General features: G+C 42.7%; 1 protein-coding gene across 1 annotated transcript; it reads right to left on the bottom strand.

Moving 5' to 3' along the window:
* Window positions 1-7491: 7491 nt before the first annotated feature.
* On the bottom strand, window positions 7492-17238 carry LOC308290360 (kelch-like protein 12; the record flags this gene model as incomplete). Its single annotated transcript, XM_080732161.1, has 4 exons — window positions 7492-9009; window positions 15402-15629; window positions 16173-16251; window positions 17085-17238. 4 exons carry the CDS (start codon window positions 17236-17238, stop codon window positions 7518-7520), a joined length of 1953 nt encoding a protein of 650 aa, XP_080588287.1. The 3' UTR covers window positions 7492-7517.
* Window positions 17239-18314: the final 1076 nt, after the last annotated feature.

Here is an 18314-nt window from a genome sequence, read left to right as displayed (position 1 = left end):
ACAACGCTGCTAAAGGACTATAAAAGTCAAACTAATGTGTCCACTCCCAGTGATCCGTTTGAGAGAGAATAAACACTATAGGGCTGAGATGGACATTACTGCAGGCTGAGACCTTTGGTCGGCAGGGCCAAATGAGCAGATTCAGCAGTTTATTATTGATAGTAATTATTAACACCAAACTTAAAATGATCACCAACAGTCCAGTTTTGGGTAAACTGTTTGAACTTGTTTTGAACTCTTGGGTGCGATATAGCCCAGTGCCACTATGTTGCATCTGAGCCAGATTATATCCATTAGGAGTGTAACAGTTAATCAAACTAATTTGATGATACAAAATAAAATAAATTAAAAACGGTGGATTTTCAGCTTGTAGATGTTCTTCCACTATTTTGTACATCATGGATTCAGTTAATCAGACTATTTACTCACTCACATAAGAAATAAATTAGAAAAAATATATATATTATACAGTATATATACTGTATGTATATAAAAGAAATCTTGATTATTCAATTAATTGAATATACTTATTCAGATAAAGTAAAACTTTCAATGTAACATTTTTCATAAAATATTTAGATATTTTTGGAAAATAACCAATGTATAGGGTCTATACAGCTAAAGTGGTTAAACTCATTTTGATATAGTTCATATTAACCAATTTCGCTGGGGAACCCACTTAAGGACTTTGAGAAACCCTGCATTAGACCCCGGACCACCATAACTCTGAGTGTACAAATGAAGGCTCCATTTCTACAGTCTCAGAGTTACAGCTCCATTTGGTTCCTAACTTTTATCTGGGGACCCCCACTTTGAGAACCACTGGGCCACAACAGAACAAAAATGACCTTTTCAACAACAAAGAAAAATTAGCGAGATTAAAGAGAACAGCGAACAAAGACGACGTTTATTAACAAATATTATTTTAATTATTTCATCACATAGCTCTCATTAAAATATCCACTCGCCTGTCAGGTAAAAACCTACATCACATTGTATGAATGAGGCCAACTTACTCCTTGGACTTGTGGGGTGGGGGTGGGGGGGGGGGGGGGGGGGGGGGGGGGGGGGATTGTTGCAAGAGATGTTTTGTTTTCAAAAGATGTAATATCCAGCCTTAGACACACATATACACACACACCATAATCGACATCTTCCCAGGTAAGTGCAGACACACAGACACACACACGCACACGATCATTCTTCGCTAGGGGTCAACCGATTTATCAGCTCTGATATGTTTTCCCATCTCAATGTATTTACTATCCAATTTTTTTTCACCCAGTTTTCACCCTCGTTCTCCAGTTGAGATAACGGTTTAGAGACTGACTAACATAACAGCCAGCAACGATGAGCCAGAAACTTCACAAAGTTGACTGCAGCCACGTCCAAATGCTTCATGTTGATAGGTTATTGTTTAAACCTGTTAATTTAAATGCAGGTGTGTGTGTGTGTGTGTGTGTGCGTGTGTGTGTGTGTGTATTTTTTATAAACACTGCCGTCTTTACATTCACTGTTAATGGTACAAAATGTCAGAAATCATCCCTTTCAAATTCATTATAATCGAAGGTACCATCCCAAACCATATCGGTTGACCCCTACTACATCACATCTTAACCCTAGAGTGGTGGGAACATACCGTGTAAAACTAAAATTCCAGTTGGTATTTCATAGCAATAAAGAATAAAACAAGAGAAAGAAAAATAAAACACCCAAAAAAGCCAGTGCATCATGTGCATTTGATACACAGTAAAATGTCTCTGATCCTTATCACTGAATTGACTGGCCTACAAGCTAAATGAATAATATTTAAGCATTTTGGAAAGAAAAATATATCCCATTATTACTGTGCAAATGCAAATTAATTCTTTTGGAATAGGCATTTTGGTCACCTAAACATTTTGCAATGACATCACCTGGACCTTTATTGATACATTTGTAGATTAAGATTATTTTTACTTGTTCAATCTGTTGTTCGGTCAGAGCAAATTAGTGGAGGTAGCCGGGGAGCCACAGGCCCAAAAGCTCAAAGAATAGGATGTTACCTGTGATGTCATGACATACTTTTAATTTTTGTTTTTTCTATTAATTTGGTCATCAAGGTCCACAGAATGAGAGGCCTGCTCTGCCGGAAATCCTGCGAAAAAAAAGTTATGGCCATTTGTATATTCACTCCATCGACTTCAATATAAAGGAAAGAAACACACCAAAAAAATATGCTTTAAGTAGCATGTGAGGGGTCAAACTAGGGATTCTTGATGATTCTGAATCCATTGCAAGCATTTGTTTTGCATGAAAAACATTCCTTGGGCTAGAAAACGGACCAAAATAACGGTGAAAAGTGATGACTCATCACTTTTCACAGGTTTGAGAGGCTGAAATCTAGCCCAAGGAATGTTTTTCATGCAAAACAAATGCTTGCAATGGATTCAGAATCATGAAGAACCCTTAGTTTGACCCCTCACATGCTACTTTTTTTGGTGTGTTTTTTTTCCAGTATAGTGAAGTCAATGGGAAACTTTTTTTCGCAGGATTTCCGGCAGAGCAGGCCTCTCATTATGTGTACCTTATTGATCAAATTAATAGGACAAACAAAAATTTGGAGTATGTCATGACATCACAGGTCCTCTCTCATTTTGGCCCAGTGGCTCCCCGGCTAAGGGGGAATTGACAGAAATTGTCTATTTATTGTTCCGTTTTTCATGTACAATGCTTGCGAGGGGGCCAGAATGACAGGAGTCCAAAAAAACTTCTGGATGTTAACGCTAAGATTTATTTCCAAAAGAAAGTGTACACAAAGTCTTAAAATTATGTTTTGCAGTGTTGGGTGTATGTATGGTAAAAGAGGAGGGGTTCATTTTACGACGTCATTGAATCAGAGTTTTTCAGTTGGGCCTTTTTGATTCAGAGGCTTTCCGCTTTCAGGAAGTAACCAAAAATACAAAGGGAAGGCAAATTTGCACCTTAACTCAAACTCTGCCATCAAAATACCCCTTTGTACCCCTTCTCTGCCATGCCCGTAGAGCCCGTAAATGTAATAAAAATGAATTAAACATTTTTTTTTTATCGAACCGAACTAAAATAGGCCGGAACTAATGCTCCGTGATCGGTTTCTACACGGACACATTATTGAGCGGACAACTTTAACATTGGAGTCCCTGAACCGGAAGCGGAAGTCCGTCCTCTATTTTGGCCCGTTAACTTTCTGTCTGCACTTCGCGGCTTACAGATGGAGAACTTATTGATCAATTGAAAAAGTTTCAACGGATTTGAGAAGCTGATGGAATACGCGAACACACGATGCATAAGCAGTGTCCGATCACGCACGATGGGAACTGGACGAGCGCCCACGTTAACAGGTAGGAGAAGCCGGCAGTGAAAGACATAGTGAAATTAACGGGCTTTACGGCCGTAAACTACGAATGAGTTAATAGACCACCGGGTGGGGTTATAGAGTAATGTTAATTAATTCAATCTTTATTTCAGACCGAGGGAGATCAACTTAACTCCATAGACACATACAGAACAGAAAAAGTACAAAACTATGGCACCACCTCTTTAAAATATGGAGATGAGGTTTCTTCCCAACAAAATGATATCCAACTTGCTTAAAAAAAAAAAAAAAAAAAAAAAACAGGGGTGCAATGTGCTAAAATATAGTTCCCAAAAATAAAGTTTCTAGGGTCTTTTAGCTCAGGATTGAATTAATTTACACTCAATCGTGTAAGCTACAGATCTACTGTACTTTTGTCGCTGTGTTTGCTTAGGGCTGTCAATAAGCAACCTTGAACATTACAGTGTAGGCTGCTTTGTTGGTTGTCGCTCTACCTATCAAATTAGGATGAGAGAACTACACTTCTGAATAACACATTTATTAAAAGCATCTTACAATGTCAATGTGATGTGATCTCAAGGTAGCCTACATCCCAAGGACATTCAACATTCCTTTGGCCGGTAAGCAAAAATAAACTTGGTCGAAATTCTCTTCGTTCAGATATCTCTAGACAGTGCCGCAAACTTTATGCGCAGGCTAATATGTTGCTTCGCAGATTCAGTATGTGCTCAGGACCTGTCAAGTGTGCACTTTTTAAAGCATTCTGCACTCCCATGTATACAGCTTTCTTAATTGTGTACCTACAAGAAAGGTAGCATGAGGAGGCTTCAAGTTGCCTGCAATGATGCTCTGATGATTCTACTTAGGGTCCCTAGATGTCATAGTGCCAGTCAGCGTTTGTTTGTTTCATGTGGTATCACACGTGAGGATCTCTTAACTAGTTCAGTGCCAAACGACTTTCAGATCAACTATCTCACTATGGACTTCCCTGCCAAACGACTTAAATCGACTTTTACTTAGGGAAAAAAAAAAAAAAAAAAATGATTTTTGATTTTTTTTGGACCCCATTAAATCTAGTAAACATGATTTCAATCGCGATTTTGTATGTTCCACCCCCCATACAACCCCATCTTTCATACAGGGCAGCCATCTTTGCTTACATAACATGTAAAACATAATGGCTATTTTCTCAAGAATGCCTGAACGGATTTCCAATCTGATTTTTTTGTTTGAAAGCTGTGAACAGCCTGCACAAACATGGTGCATGATCTGTGCATGGGCGTGCATGATCTGTGCACTATAAATTACATGGAAGTCTATGGAGATTTATGGCAATATGAGCCAAAAAGCCCATATTTAATTGGCAGGGAGCGAGTTAAGACATTCAATGCATGGTTTCATGTCTCGCCTGGATGAGTCCCGGAACAGCATAATTGAGGATATAGTCAATCCTGAGAAGAGCCGTCTCCGGTTCTCGTCCAGGCTGCGTAAACACTGGAGAGTCAGTCTATACATATGATTTTATGTTTTTTTTTTTTCAGTTTTTATTGTTTTGGGGCATATTGTTATTGTTTTTGTTTTAAATGTTGTTGACTGTATTTACTCTATGGACCCCCTGTGTGTCTGGAATAAAGTTTCAATTGAATTCTGAGTAGTGAATTCAGCACAAACTGTCCCAATGTGATGTTGTAAATTAAACGCAAGTAAAGTTTTTAAGATAAAAATATAACTCATTGAAATGTAATGTAATGTGGAAGCCACGGTCATGGTTTCAGTACATTCAGGGCGTTTTGTCCACTATTGAGAGACGGTCGATTATAGAGCCCGACCAATGCCAGATTTCAAAAGTTTTTCAAAAATAGCAGATCTACAAGCAAAACATGGTGCCATTTTTTTTAAATCTTTGAAAACTTTTCAAGGTTTGCACCAATATTTGACAAAACCAAAATAGGGACACAAGGATGAAATGAAAGATCGGCACACGATTGCAGATACCGATGTCCTCAATAAATGGCCGAAACAGCGGCCGGAGTAGATTACATTCAGGTTCTGATTCCCCGTTTCTGGCCCCACTCACTCACACACCGTCTGCTGCCTTAATACCTGCTTGCTTTAGACTCATTTCACTTTTTTTGCATCAGTAAGCCATTTACTATACCAGTGGTTCTCAACCTTTTCAGCCCGCGACCCCCAAAATAATCATATTTTAACTGGGGACTGATAGGTATTTTGTTATGGTTCATATCATCTTTTTATCAATACATATTGATGACCACCTGAAGTTGAAGGCACAGTGACTGTGTCATAAAATGTCATGTACAGTACAACACAAGGTCTCCGTCTGGTTGAAATCAGACCTTATCAACTGCCTGTTTTGGTTTATAAGGCTCAGTGTCATCCAGACACGAGCAAGGACATCTCTCCTCCCAGGAACCCTGTATATGGACTCTTTGTCTTGTGTTGAAACGTCATCCATTGACTGATGAAATGACCATACTTATACTCATGTCAAAACATAATTTGTCAGAGAGAGCACGAACCATTGATTATTCTGTACTGTACCTGTCTTGAATACTCTCTCTCCATAGTAAACATTCCATTCTCACTCTGATCACTCTCCTGTCTTATTTCTGTGTGATGGATTATTGTATCTCATATGGGAATAAGAAGGTGTTGTTGTTTAATAATAATATATCGATCAGGGACCTCCCTACCCTGACGAGCACTAAGAGTTGAGGCATTTTGTTAGCCTGGTTCCAGCCCATAGACCCCGTCCACTCTCATAGTGGACTGTTTCTCTGGTCTGGACTGGAGCTGAGTAAATGAATCGGCAGTTTAGCAGCCCAAAATTGCGGCTTTCCAATGAGCGCAGGGGGTGGGGGTGGGTCTAAGAAATATCCAATCCGCGCAGCAGTTGAAACGATTCAAACGAAGTTCACACACATGCGCGCGCTGATTTCACCAAGCTGTTAATGTTGATTACATGATCTGGTCGGATTTCTGTGTGGAAGCAGTCACTGGCACAGACACACACACAGGCCGCAACTGTGCATCGCGATCACGGTGCGTTCACGGTGCGTCGCGTTCACAAAAGCCCCTCCCCCGTAAATCGTTCAGACGGGGCACAGTGTCAGACTCAAGCGTCAGCTGAGTCTGAGATCAGGCTAGCATTTTGTATAACACAGTTCTATTGTGAAAATAGCTGATCTGCATGCTCACAATGCCTTGTGAGGAATTGTTGAGCATGTAGATCGTCTATTTTCAAAATCTCTACCTCTATGCTCTAACAATTAATTTGTCATTTTAGAGGTATTAACTCATACGGAGCCGATCCCGAGAATACTCGCGAAAATTAATATATTACTGTAACGGCGGTTATCCTACCGGGTACATGCGCGGAAGGTCCCGAGACGATATCCCTCGCCGATTTATCATCATCACGGATCCACGAGCACAAAATAGTAATCCCATAACATTGAGGCAGACGGGGAATCTCATCTTTAATGTCCATTATCTCCAAACAACACTTTCAAAGCGAGGATGGCAGTAGATTCTCGCTTATATAACACATGTTGAAAAGCACCGATCGGCCATTACACAACACCATGTGGACGATGACCGCTTCCTGTGAATGACGCGATGACGTCAAACCGGAAGTGTTTACGCTATGGACTTCTGGCCTTCAAAATAAGACAACGGTCGTGGATGCAGCCTGCGGGAGGCACGCTGGACATTTTAATCCGTTAATTTCAGGAGCACGAAATGAGTAAAGTCCTCAAATTGTCACTTTAAAAGTGTGCAGGTACCCTCTATATACAGTATACACTTAAACTTTATGTTGGTTTGTTTACTGTTGAGAGAGAAAACAATGTTGCACATTAAGTTAATCATCTGGGGACCCCCCCAAAATAATTTGGGGACCCCTCTGGGGGTCCCGACCCACAGGTTGAGAACCACTGTACTAGACCTACAATACCATGGTTGCTGCTTCAAGATTGTCAACGATGGTCTTACCATCGTAACTTCACCTTAATCGTCAGCATTTCAAGCAAGTAAAGGAGGAGTTGACGTAACATTGTAAAGCATTTTCTAGCCAATCCAAACACAGCCCAAGAAGAACTGCTCTCTCTCTCTCCTCTCACATCATTGTCCGTCTTCAGTCACTGGTGAGCTTTTTTTCAGGCTAGTCGCCGGTCTTCTTGCAGTTGTCCCTGGCCCCCCTCAGTCTGGACAGGATGTGCTTCTTGGGGAACTTCAGAGTGGTGCATCCAAACTGGCTCACGCCTCCCGTGTCCCCGGGGAGCTTCTCCCGTCTCTGGACCCAGCTCCGCCAGCCGGGCTTCCAGCAGTAAACGCTGTCGTAGAACCGCGAGCCGTTCTCGCCGCCCAGCACATAAATCCTCCGCTTCCAGCGCGCCACGCCCCCGGCCGCGATCCGCCGCGGCAGCCCGGGGAACACCACCGGACTCGGGGCGCGGTCGCTCCCTCCGCCCTCGCCGCCCCTCGCGCCGGCCCCCGATCCCGCCCCGGTCACCTCCCTCTCCACCCCGGAGCCCCTCCCCTCTCGGAAAAACAGCACGCGGCCGGTGGCGTCTAAGGTCTCTAGGTTGGTGTAGTTCCCGTCCAGGAATTTGGTCGCGTCCCTCACGTATCCTCCGATGGCGCAGACTCCGCCTCGCACCGCCACCCCTCCCGCCAGGCAGGTGGCGCCGGAGTCCAGCGTCACGCGGGTCCAGCAGTCCGTCAGGGTGTGGTAAATAAGCACCCCTGAATGAACCACCGCCCTGTTCTGTTCTAGCGTGGTTCCCCCCAGCAGGTAGAGCCGCCCGCGGAGGGCCGCGCAGGCGAAGGCACGCAGGGGCAGCGGCAGCCTGGGCCCGGGGGACCACCGGAGCGTCGCCAGGTCAAAGGTCTCGCACGAGTCCAGCAGGGCAGAGCGGTTACAGCCGCCCAGAGCGTAGAGTGAATCCCCGCAGCCTAGCAGCCCCAGCATGGCCCTGGGATGGACCATGGGGGGCCGCTCTTTCCAGCGGTCCAAAATGGCATCGTATTCGTGGACGTCCGCAGACACCGTGCCTGTCCGAAGGATTCCGCCGGCCACAAAGAGCCGGTCGCCCACGGCCGTGCAGCCGGGGCAGACCAGCGAGCCCAGCGCCGCCAGCTTATCCCACTTCCCTGTCCGGGGGTCAAAGCAGTCCACGGTGAGGTCGCGCTCCGGCTGGGACTCGTCCTCCCGAGGCGTCAGGTCCACGCAGACGATCTTCTTCTCGAACATGCCCTCCCGCGGCCTCAGAGGCCCGCCGAGGCCCTCGCCGGCGGCGGCAGGCCCCAGCTCCTGGCACAGCCTCCGGCTCTCCTCCTGGGAGAGCAGCCCCGGCCGGAGGTGGTGCAGCAGCGCCGGCATGTGGACGTAGCGGTCGAAGGGCTGGTGCTCCGCCCAGCGCCGCGCCGCGTCGTACACCTCGGCCTCCGAGTCCACGCCCAGGCGGTCGGAGCCCAGCAGGCTGCCCAGGGTGCCGTGGTCCAGCAGCAGGAAGTCCTTCTGCCGCGCCACGCGGGGGAAGTGCTGCGCCACCAGGCGGAGAGAGGCCCGCAGCAGCAGCTGGTCGTGGTGGGAGCGAGCCAGCGAGTACATGCCCAGGCAGTTGTCCACCGACAGGTGCTCAAAGAGAAACCTGGACAGAGCAGAGGAGACAGGGAGAAAATAAAGGCAAGCAAGAGGGGATACAGACATAGAGGGAGAGATGAGATACATTTGAGAGATACATTTTCTTTACTGGAACTATATCTGCACTGACTCTGACCTCTAAGGACCTTCCAGGGAGGTTGGTCTTGTGCGCCTTGCTGCATCACCCTTTCTTGTTTTTTTCTTTTGCTAGTTATTTTTTATCTGACCTTTGGACACTGCACTATTAGGTTGTGTTAGTAGTTTTGTTTTGTATTTCTGCTTGTGTTTGACATGATGTAGAGATACTTGTTGCACTAACTAGCATTGACTGTTATGGTCACTTTGACTTGGGCACTGTATTAAATTGATTGTGCTTTAGGACACTTTATGTATATGAATTAGGGCTGTAATCTAGCCCTGTTTTAGGGATTCGAACTTCGGGGGGATTTTCCGAACGAACCATCGAACCTTAGATGGTTCGTTCAATTGAATAAAAACCGAACGTTCGGACGTTCGAACCATCGAACGTACTGTACCTTTAACCAGCTAAAACAGTGTAGGAAATGTTTTAAATGCGCCGACAGCGCTGTTTTTGCGCTGTCGGAGCGCGTTGCGTTCGGGCTAAACTGGTCTCGATGTAACAACCCCAGACATCGCATTATAGATCCTTTAGGGGGTTGCAATGAAATCCATCTTTGCTTATGCTTAGGAGAAAGGCTGTTTAATCTTTGGGTGCGTGGATGGCTGGGTGTTCGCTGTTCAAAGCACACACGTCTGTCTCTGCCCAGGTCAGCTGCTCTCACTCACTCTACTCAGTCTACTGTCAACAAGCGTGTGTCAGCGAGGCGCTGTAATGGTTCGCGGCCCCAAACAGGAGCGGAATTGGAGCGGAGGACGGTCCTTGATCGCTCCAAGCTGTTCTGGTGCATTTTATAACTACTATAACGGTCACCATTAACTGTTAGTGTTTACCGGTAGGCCTAACTTATTTCGTATTTGGCTATCTCTACTACTATGATATTCTGAATAGGCCTATCACATTCTGATAATTATTTTTCGTGTAAAAAAAAGGAAAAAAAAAGAAAAAAACCTGAACCCATTAATTTCGAACTTCGATTGCCAACGTAACGAACGAACGTTCGAATCTCCGAAGGTTCGCTTGCAGCCCTAATATGAATATTATTTGTTCCCTTTCTTGTTGTACCTTGCTCTTACTGTACTTACTGTACTCTGTACTGTTTTTCTTTTTATCTTTTTCATACTTCTCTGTAACTTTGTAAATAACCTTTACTGCTGTGCTGCCTCTGGGCAACTGATTTTCCCCCTTGGGATAATACAGGTATCTATCTATCTATCTATGAAGAAAAGAAGAGGGTAGAAAATAATGGAAGCAACAAGAGTGCATAGGCTCTTTAAAATGCAAGTCATTGGCATAGTTCTGGCAATTAAACTATGACTGTGATGAAAATCATGTTAATAGAACAGTCAGCCTCACGGTGTTTCCCTCAGAAATGTGAAAACTAGCAACAACTTAAAGATCAAGACAGAACCTGTGTTTTGTTCCAAATTAATCAATGTAGTTATTTTTTTAGTCAGCACTCTTGTTAATACTTTCATTGGTTAAATATTTACAGTAAAAAATAAAAAATACACTTTTCATTTTTTTTTTAAATAGCAGAAATAGTCAATCTACAAGCTCACAGCATATTTGCAGAAAAACATATGTTTAATTTGGTTTCTACCCAAGAGAAGTAACCTTGAGATAAGTTGTAGACAAGTGTCTGCATGTTGGCCATTTGCACTTGGCAGTATCAGGCAGTAAACAAGAGGAGCTTTCTGTGTGAGTCACGCTTTTAATGTATTATGTTTGCTCACAAGAAGTGCATGATTCTGTAAGTACCTCTGACATTTCCATTAGAAAGTCGTTAAAGTTATACTATGTAACTTTTTTTATAAAACAAATCTTAAATTGTCCTAACTGTTAAATCGCTAAAGTTTTAGAACACCCACTCCGTGAATTTCAGCTCTGAAAGCCCTTTCTTTATATGTTTTCTACTGAGCAGGGACCGGGCGGGTTTTCGCGGAAAAATTACGTCATTTCCCTTTTTCTGTATCCGCTGTCTCCCGGATCATACACTAGCGGCCAATCACAGCGCATTTTTCCCGGAGGTTTAGCCTCGAACAACAACAGGTTTTAGCTGTAGCCAGTAGCCATTCAGTCCAGAGCTGAATCACCATGGAAAAGCAACAGCCAAAGAAATCTCAAGTCCCGGGACCTAATAAACCCCCACCCGCAAAAAAGAAAAGAACAACAGAATCATCTCAACAACAAAAGGAATATCACCAGAAAAAGCAGAAATCGCGGATTTACCTTCTTCATATGCACGAGAAGTGGGAAAAGTTGAAGAAAGAAAAGAAATACACCTATGATTGGGAACTTGCTCGTTTTCTTTTAGCCTGGTAAGTTTACTAAAACTGAACGTAGGCTAATTGTTACTTGTCATTTTGTCATTGTTGTACTTAGAATTGCAAGTGCATACGTTGGTATACAACTTGTTTGTGTTAGGCATATATGTTGTTTAGCGACGCTGGACAACGGCTAGCACTAGCCTTCTGCAAACCGTCGTGTTTCTGCAGCCCATTGTCTGTGTGTGTGTGTGTGTGTGTGTGTGTGTGTGTGTGTGTGTGTGTGTGTGTGTGTGTGTGTGTGTGTTGTGTGTGTGTGTGAATACTCCGAAAGACATTGTTATTGTCTCTGGACTACTCTTACATTTAGCAATCTTATTCTGATATGAATCATACTGCGGCGATCCACTCTTCCTCTCGCCGTTATAACTCTTGTACACTGAAAACGTCTTCAAAATAAACGTGAATTATAATTTATGGCTAGCGATCCAGCATTCCCCCAAAACTCGCAATGTTTTGTTTAGGTTGGTAGCTTAGCTTGTCGTCTTTTCAAAGCTATTCATCCCTCCCTCAAACTCGCAATCTTATTTTTTTTATTATCTTTGGTCTGTTTTACAAGTGCAAGCTTTATTTGTTTTCTTTTTGTCAAAGCGTTTTGGGGTGCTAATTTGTAATGTAGGAACTACACTGGAAATACCGGTACCTGCAATACCGCTAGTGACCACTACCACTACTTGGGAAAGTTACATGGTATGCCTTTAACTCATTGCATGCCAGGCCCGATAGTCCCGAGATTATTTCAATGTCTTTCCCTGCCAGGCCCGATAGTCCCGAGAATTTCCGCCATTTTGAAAAAAAAAAAATTATTTTTTTTCAAAAAAAAATTCTGACCCCAAAAAATGTAGTAGGCATGATAGAAATCGCGAAATTGCATGTTTAACCCCCATAGCAACCCCATCTATCAAACATGGCAGCCATCTTTGTTTACATTTTAGGAAAACATAATGGCTTCTATCTCATGAATGCCTGAACGGATTTCCATTCGGATTTTTTTGTTTGAAAGCTGTGAGCAATGTGGACACACGTGGTGCATTATCTAGGCATGGGTGTGCATGATCCGTGCACTATGAATTACATGGAAGTCTATGGAGACCAGAGGCACCGTAGAGTACGAAGGTATGTTAAAATGGCGGGGAATGTGTTAAGAGATATGAATATGATTGCTTTTAAGCACCGGGGTACATTTTGGCCTTTTTGTGTCCATTCCGTTTCAATCTAATACTTTATTTCAATTGATTTTAAACAATGTTCATGCTTCATTGCGAAAATAGATAGACAAATATGATGACTAGAGTGAAGGAAGAGAATTGTTTACTGTGCCAAGTCAAAGAAAAAAAGCTAATAGCCGGAAGAAAAAAAAATTACATCTTTTGAGATGCAACTGAAATATTTCCCCTACAGTAGGATTTTGTAATGATCAAAACAAAACAAATTTAATTTCCCTTATTTTTCATGTGTACTGTATTTTCTTCCTCTACATAAATCTGTTTTGGAGTGTGACTACATAAAACGACGCAGTCTTGTCTGTTTTGTGTGACTATAGCCAGGGACCCACAAGCCCAGAATGTTTTATCTACCGGTATTAATTTGGTCATTAAGTTCCACAGAATGAGAGGCCTGCTCTGCCGGAAACATTGCCATTTGAATATTCACTGTCCCATCGACTTCTCTATACAAATATTTAAAAAAGAAAATAAATGTGCTTTAAGTAGCATGTGAGGGGTCAAACTAGGGGTTCTTCATGATTCTGAATCCATTGCAAGCGTTGGTTTTGCATGAAAAACATTCCTGTTAATGAACTATATCATTAACAGTTCTACTGCCAGATTTATTATTTATTTATTGGGGCTGGTGCCAGCAAAAAGCAGCTTACCTTTGCGATGTTATAGAAAAAGATCTATTCATTATTTCCAAACGATTTATTTTTATTTCTATTTATTATGTGTACTTTAGCCAAGCTGGCGGCAGAGGGCAGCCTTATGCAAAGAATGGGTGTGAATTGGGCCACTCAGCTTGCCGTCGTTCAGAGCATAGAAATGCATAATCTAGATCAGGTCCACAGAGAACAGCCAGGAAGTGAATTGGACATCATTGATGTTTACGTGTGGTGGAGATTTGAAAGCAGCATTACGGGAGATGTTTTTACTGTACACACCCGCGCGACCCCTCATCAGCTTACAGTCATCAGACAAGGTAAAAGAACGAGCGTTCGTATTGGCAACGAGCTGGGGTCAAAATTGGGGCGAACGGGAACGTCCGAAGCGGTAAAAAAGTTAATATACCTTAGAGTGTGGAAATAAGAAAAAAGTCCTGCCTTCTGTGTTGCCTAGATTTGGAGGATTGATTGTGGAGTGACATCATGATATTTTGATTTCAGTGGGTGGGGGTATGCATACAAGTGGCTAAATATGTATTTTTAGACAATAAGCTTCTTCGAATTCTTTAAGTAACACTACTAGCCCCCATAAGTAAAATCTGCCCATGAAGGATTGCAGTGCATCTTGGGAATGAGCTTATTGTGTTTAAAAATAATAATGAATCGCATTTTTATAGCGGTAAAAATACATATTTAGCCACTTGTACGCATTTCTCCCAACCACTGAAATCAAAATCGTTACAAAACACTAAAACGATAGAAAGCAGTAAATGAAAACATTTTAACATTCATCTTTTCTTTTCTCTAATTACAATCTAAAATATGAACATGAATATAAAAAAAACAAGTTGTCCTTTAAGATAAATTGTAACAGTCCCTCCCATCCCAGAGTGACTTAAAAATGCACAGTACATGCCATGATTCCTAGTTAAAGTACATAATGGTAAATACTAGTTACATACGATGGGAGCGCAAAGACAACTGTACAACACTGTTGTGCTTCAGTTCAAACTAGGATACCACGTAAACATAAAATCTAGCATCTGCCAACATTCTTACTAGGTGGAGTCTGAAGAAGAGGTGAGTTTTCAAATTCACTGCAGTGGAAAATAAGGAGCAAGTCTGCAGTTCTTACTGCAATGGCGAGTTTGTTCCACAGCTTGGGAGCCAATATTTCAACCAGGGAACCTCCCACCCTGACAAGCACATGGAATTGTTACAGTATGACTCCGTTCCACACATTAGGGATGTTAACAATTAATCTCAAATCGATTCATTAAGGAATTAATCGATTAAAATATATATATATATATTTTTTGACAAATATATATTTTTTGGTCCTAAAAAACACAGCTTATCAATTAATCGTTAATCGATAAGGTTATAAACTATCAATTCATGGATTAATCGATGATTTGCATCCCTACCACACATACATGTTGTGAAATTAGCTGATCTATTTTGAAAGTAGCTGATCTACAATCTCACAACACGTTGTGAGCTTGTAAATCAGCAACTTTCAAAATACTTTCCTCTTTATTTGGACAATGTTTGACCATTTTTTATATGATTTGTTGATGACTTTTGATGCAATCTCACAACACGTTGTGAGCTTGTAGATCAGCAACATTCAAAATACTTCCCTCTTTATTTGGACAATGTTTGACCATTTTTTATATGATTTGTTGATCACTTTTGATGCATTAATGGTCTCATTTTTCTTTTCTTTCCCATTTTAAAAAGGTGTTAAGCCTTAAACTTTAACTTCAGAAATGAGTAAATAGCCACTTATACTGTATGTTGGTTTGTTCTTGAGTGAGAAAACCAAATGATGAGTTTCACAGTTTCAGAACCACTATTTTAGGGAAGGTTCAAACATACTTCCTGTATTAGCTGACCTAAGTGAGTGGGGGTTCCTAGGAATTAGTAAAGTTGTTTCTTGTTAGAGAGTTTTATCTTGCTGTGGCCGTCCACACATACTGTAAGCTGTGGCGTCTGTGTAAGAAAAACTACATGAGAGTCTACCGTCTGTCCGGAAGTCGTTGTCAAAAGCATACCTGGAGCACAGGACCTGGAGGGGCATGACTTGAAGCCGATTGGCTGCCACAAACAGGTCCTCGGCCGTGTCCAGGGACAGCCCCGCCTCTCCCGTGTAGACAAACTGGATCACCGTCTCCATGACGGACGGCGTCACCTCCTCCAATCGGATCTCAGCTAGGCGAGACTCCACCAGGGGGCTAGTGAACATCGCCCGAAAATACGGGCTAACTGCTGCCAAGAGCACTCTGACCAAGGGATGAAGGGAAGGAGAGGACATGAGTAACGGTGCACTTCATGAAGTTGATTGCTTGTATCAAGTGATTAAAAGGTAGCCATTAGTAATGTATACAAAGAGATGAATTCAAGAATCTAACTGAATAACATAATTGCTCATGGTGAACCTTAATGGAAACCTTGGGCCAGTTAAGATTCACACCTCTAGTTGAAGCCTCTAGTTGTCACATCAAGTAGGCCCAAAAATCAGTAGACCATCTCGTCTTTCTGAGGCGGCTTGATGTGCGAGTACATCCCCTGTACATGACACTAATATGTCACAGGTACCTAGCCACAATTCAACCCTTGATACTGTAAAGATTTTATAGTCTTTGGTAGGGCTCGGCACAACGATTGATCCCCGGACCTCCAAGGGCGGACGAACACACTAACCACAAGGCCACTGAGCTGGCTTTGTAAATATCATTATAGTTATGTTTATAGCTATCATTCCTGGTGGGGATGGCCCTTGAGTCTCTCCAAATACAGCTCTGTGTGGCAGAGGCTTGGCTTACCTGTGGCACATGAACTTCTTCCCCTCCACTAGCAGGGTGACATCACATAACTGCTGGGCATCCAGGAGCTGTTTCAACCCTGAGATATAGGAGAGTAATAGAGCAGTGAAGTCATGACGTGACTCGCCCATCCCCCGGTTCATGGACGTAATTTCTCTATGGAGAATAACATTGGGTCATCTTAAAATCGTCTCATAGAAGCATTGTGGTCCAAAAATAAACAAACGGTTTGTGCGATATTGTCGGGGAGGTGGCTATGTATGGTTTATGATAATCATTCACTCATATTTGTTTTGCACAAATGTAACTAATTCGGCGACAGTAACGGTAGTGTTTTCTCACCATCAGTTGATTCTTCATATCCATACGAGTCAAACCGCTTAGATCATTTGTTTATGTTTGGAACACAGTTCTTATACGACACGATAAGAAAAAAGTCTATGCGAATTCAGAATGGGGGGGGGGGGACGTGAACCAGGTAGGATGGGTAAGATGCTTTATGGTGAGATACAGGAGCACTGTGGAGAGGTGGAGGGAGCCAGGGAGGGTAGAAGATATAGAAACAGAAATGCAGATGGAGAAGCAGGTTGAGAGGACACGTATGGGAAAGAGAAGAACTGCAAGGCCAGGAGAATTTATGAGGAATAGTGGTGCACAGTCGTTCTCAGAGTGGAGTCTGGAAATTTGGATAGCATCAATATCAGTTTAACCAGTTTACACCTAGATGCATTGGCTATTTGAATTTCCTTTGACAACCTTTGAAGATTAAGAATCTTTTGAAACATTTGAGGCTACATTTGAGCCTAGGTGGCCGGACCGCTACGCCACAGTCCGTGAGTGGGTTTGGGATGTGCGTGTCATATTTGCAGTTCGTCAGCTTTTCTCTCAACGTGTGTTACAGTACAACGGTACCATGCGTGATGTAGTCTCCCAGCGGGGTGGTGCTGTCGTCAGGGAAGTCCTCCTCTTCAGAGTCACTGTCCGACAGGGGCTCCCCTCCTCCCCCGTCCCCGTCCTGCCACGGCTGCGGGCGCCATGTGACGGTGCCCGCCCGCACCGCGTTCATCTGAGGAAACACAAACATAAATAGTCTATGTCGGGGTGGAAACCTCATTTGTCCAAGACTGGATTCAAATTCAGATAAGTATTCAAATTCAAAAGTAGCAGGCCCCCAAACTGTGGAATGAACTCCCTGTTGCACTTGGAACAACAGACTCACTCCCTAGCTTCTGCCGTGGCCTGAAGACACACCTCTTCAGACTCCACCTAAGCCCATAGCACTTACATGCACCATACATGAAAGCTGGATAGCATTCTTAGGTTTTATATAACGTGTATTTACTGATTAGGTGCTTGGTCTACCTTCGTTATTTTTTCTAGTTTGATGTTTTGATGTTTATGTATTGATGACCCTGCTTATTGTAAGTCGCTCTGGATTAAGAGCGTCAGCTAAATACCTAAACTGTAAACTGTTATCAACAAGCTCGAAATGTCGTCACGTTTCCACTTTGTGGATCTGCTACTTTTGAGTGACACAGTATGATCAAGTTGAACAAAGCTAAGACTGTACAAGATGCTAGTGGTGCCACCGTGCCAGTATTGCTATACAGGTCCAAAACATAGAAAATTAACAAAGGAGACAACAAGGCAGTTGATGCGTTCCATAATAGATGCCTACGAAGAATAATACTCTGTATAAATTGGCAAGATCACGTCAGTACTGAAGACCTGCTAGAAAGAGCTGAGATGAAGCCGCTGAGTGAGGAAGTGAAGCTACTAAGCTGGAAGATGATTGGACACATACTACGGCAGGACCACGACGACTGCAACATAACAATGACATGGGCACAGTGTTGTTTTTGACAGCAAATTTTGATTTAGTTTTAGTCATAGTCTTTTGAATAAAATGTCATTTAGTTTTAGTCATAATTTAGTCACCTGAAAAGTTTTAGTTTTAGTCGACTAAATATCATACGTTTTAGGCGACTAAATCTAGAGTTGATTTAGTCAACTGAAATGTATTTTGGCAGGCCTTGATGGCATCGTAATGACTGATTTTACACTTGGTTGTGTGTTGAAAATAGCAGATCTACAAGCTCACAATGCGTTGCATTATTATTAAGGTCCACCCCACGGTCCTTT

This window comes from Nannobrachium achirus, assembly GCF_963921795.1.
Source record: "Nannobrachium achirus genome assembly, chromosome: 8".
In the NCBI taxonomy this organism is placed as follows: Eukaryota; Metazoa; Chordata; class Actinopteri; order Myctophiformes; family Myctophidae; genus Nannobrachium; species Nannobrachium achirus.
The sequence above is the reverse complement of the archived record's forward strand: the minus strand, read 5'-3'. Positions and strand labels throughout refer to the sequence as shown.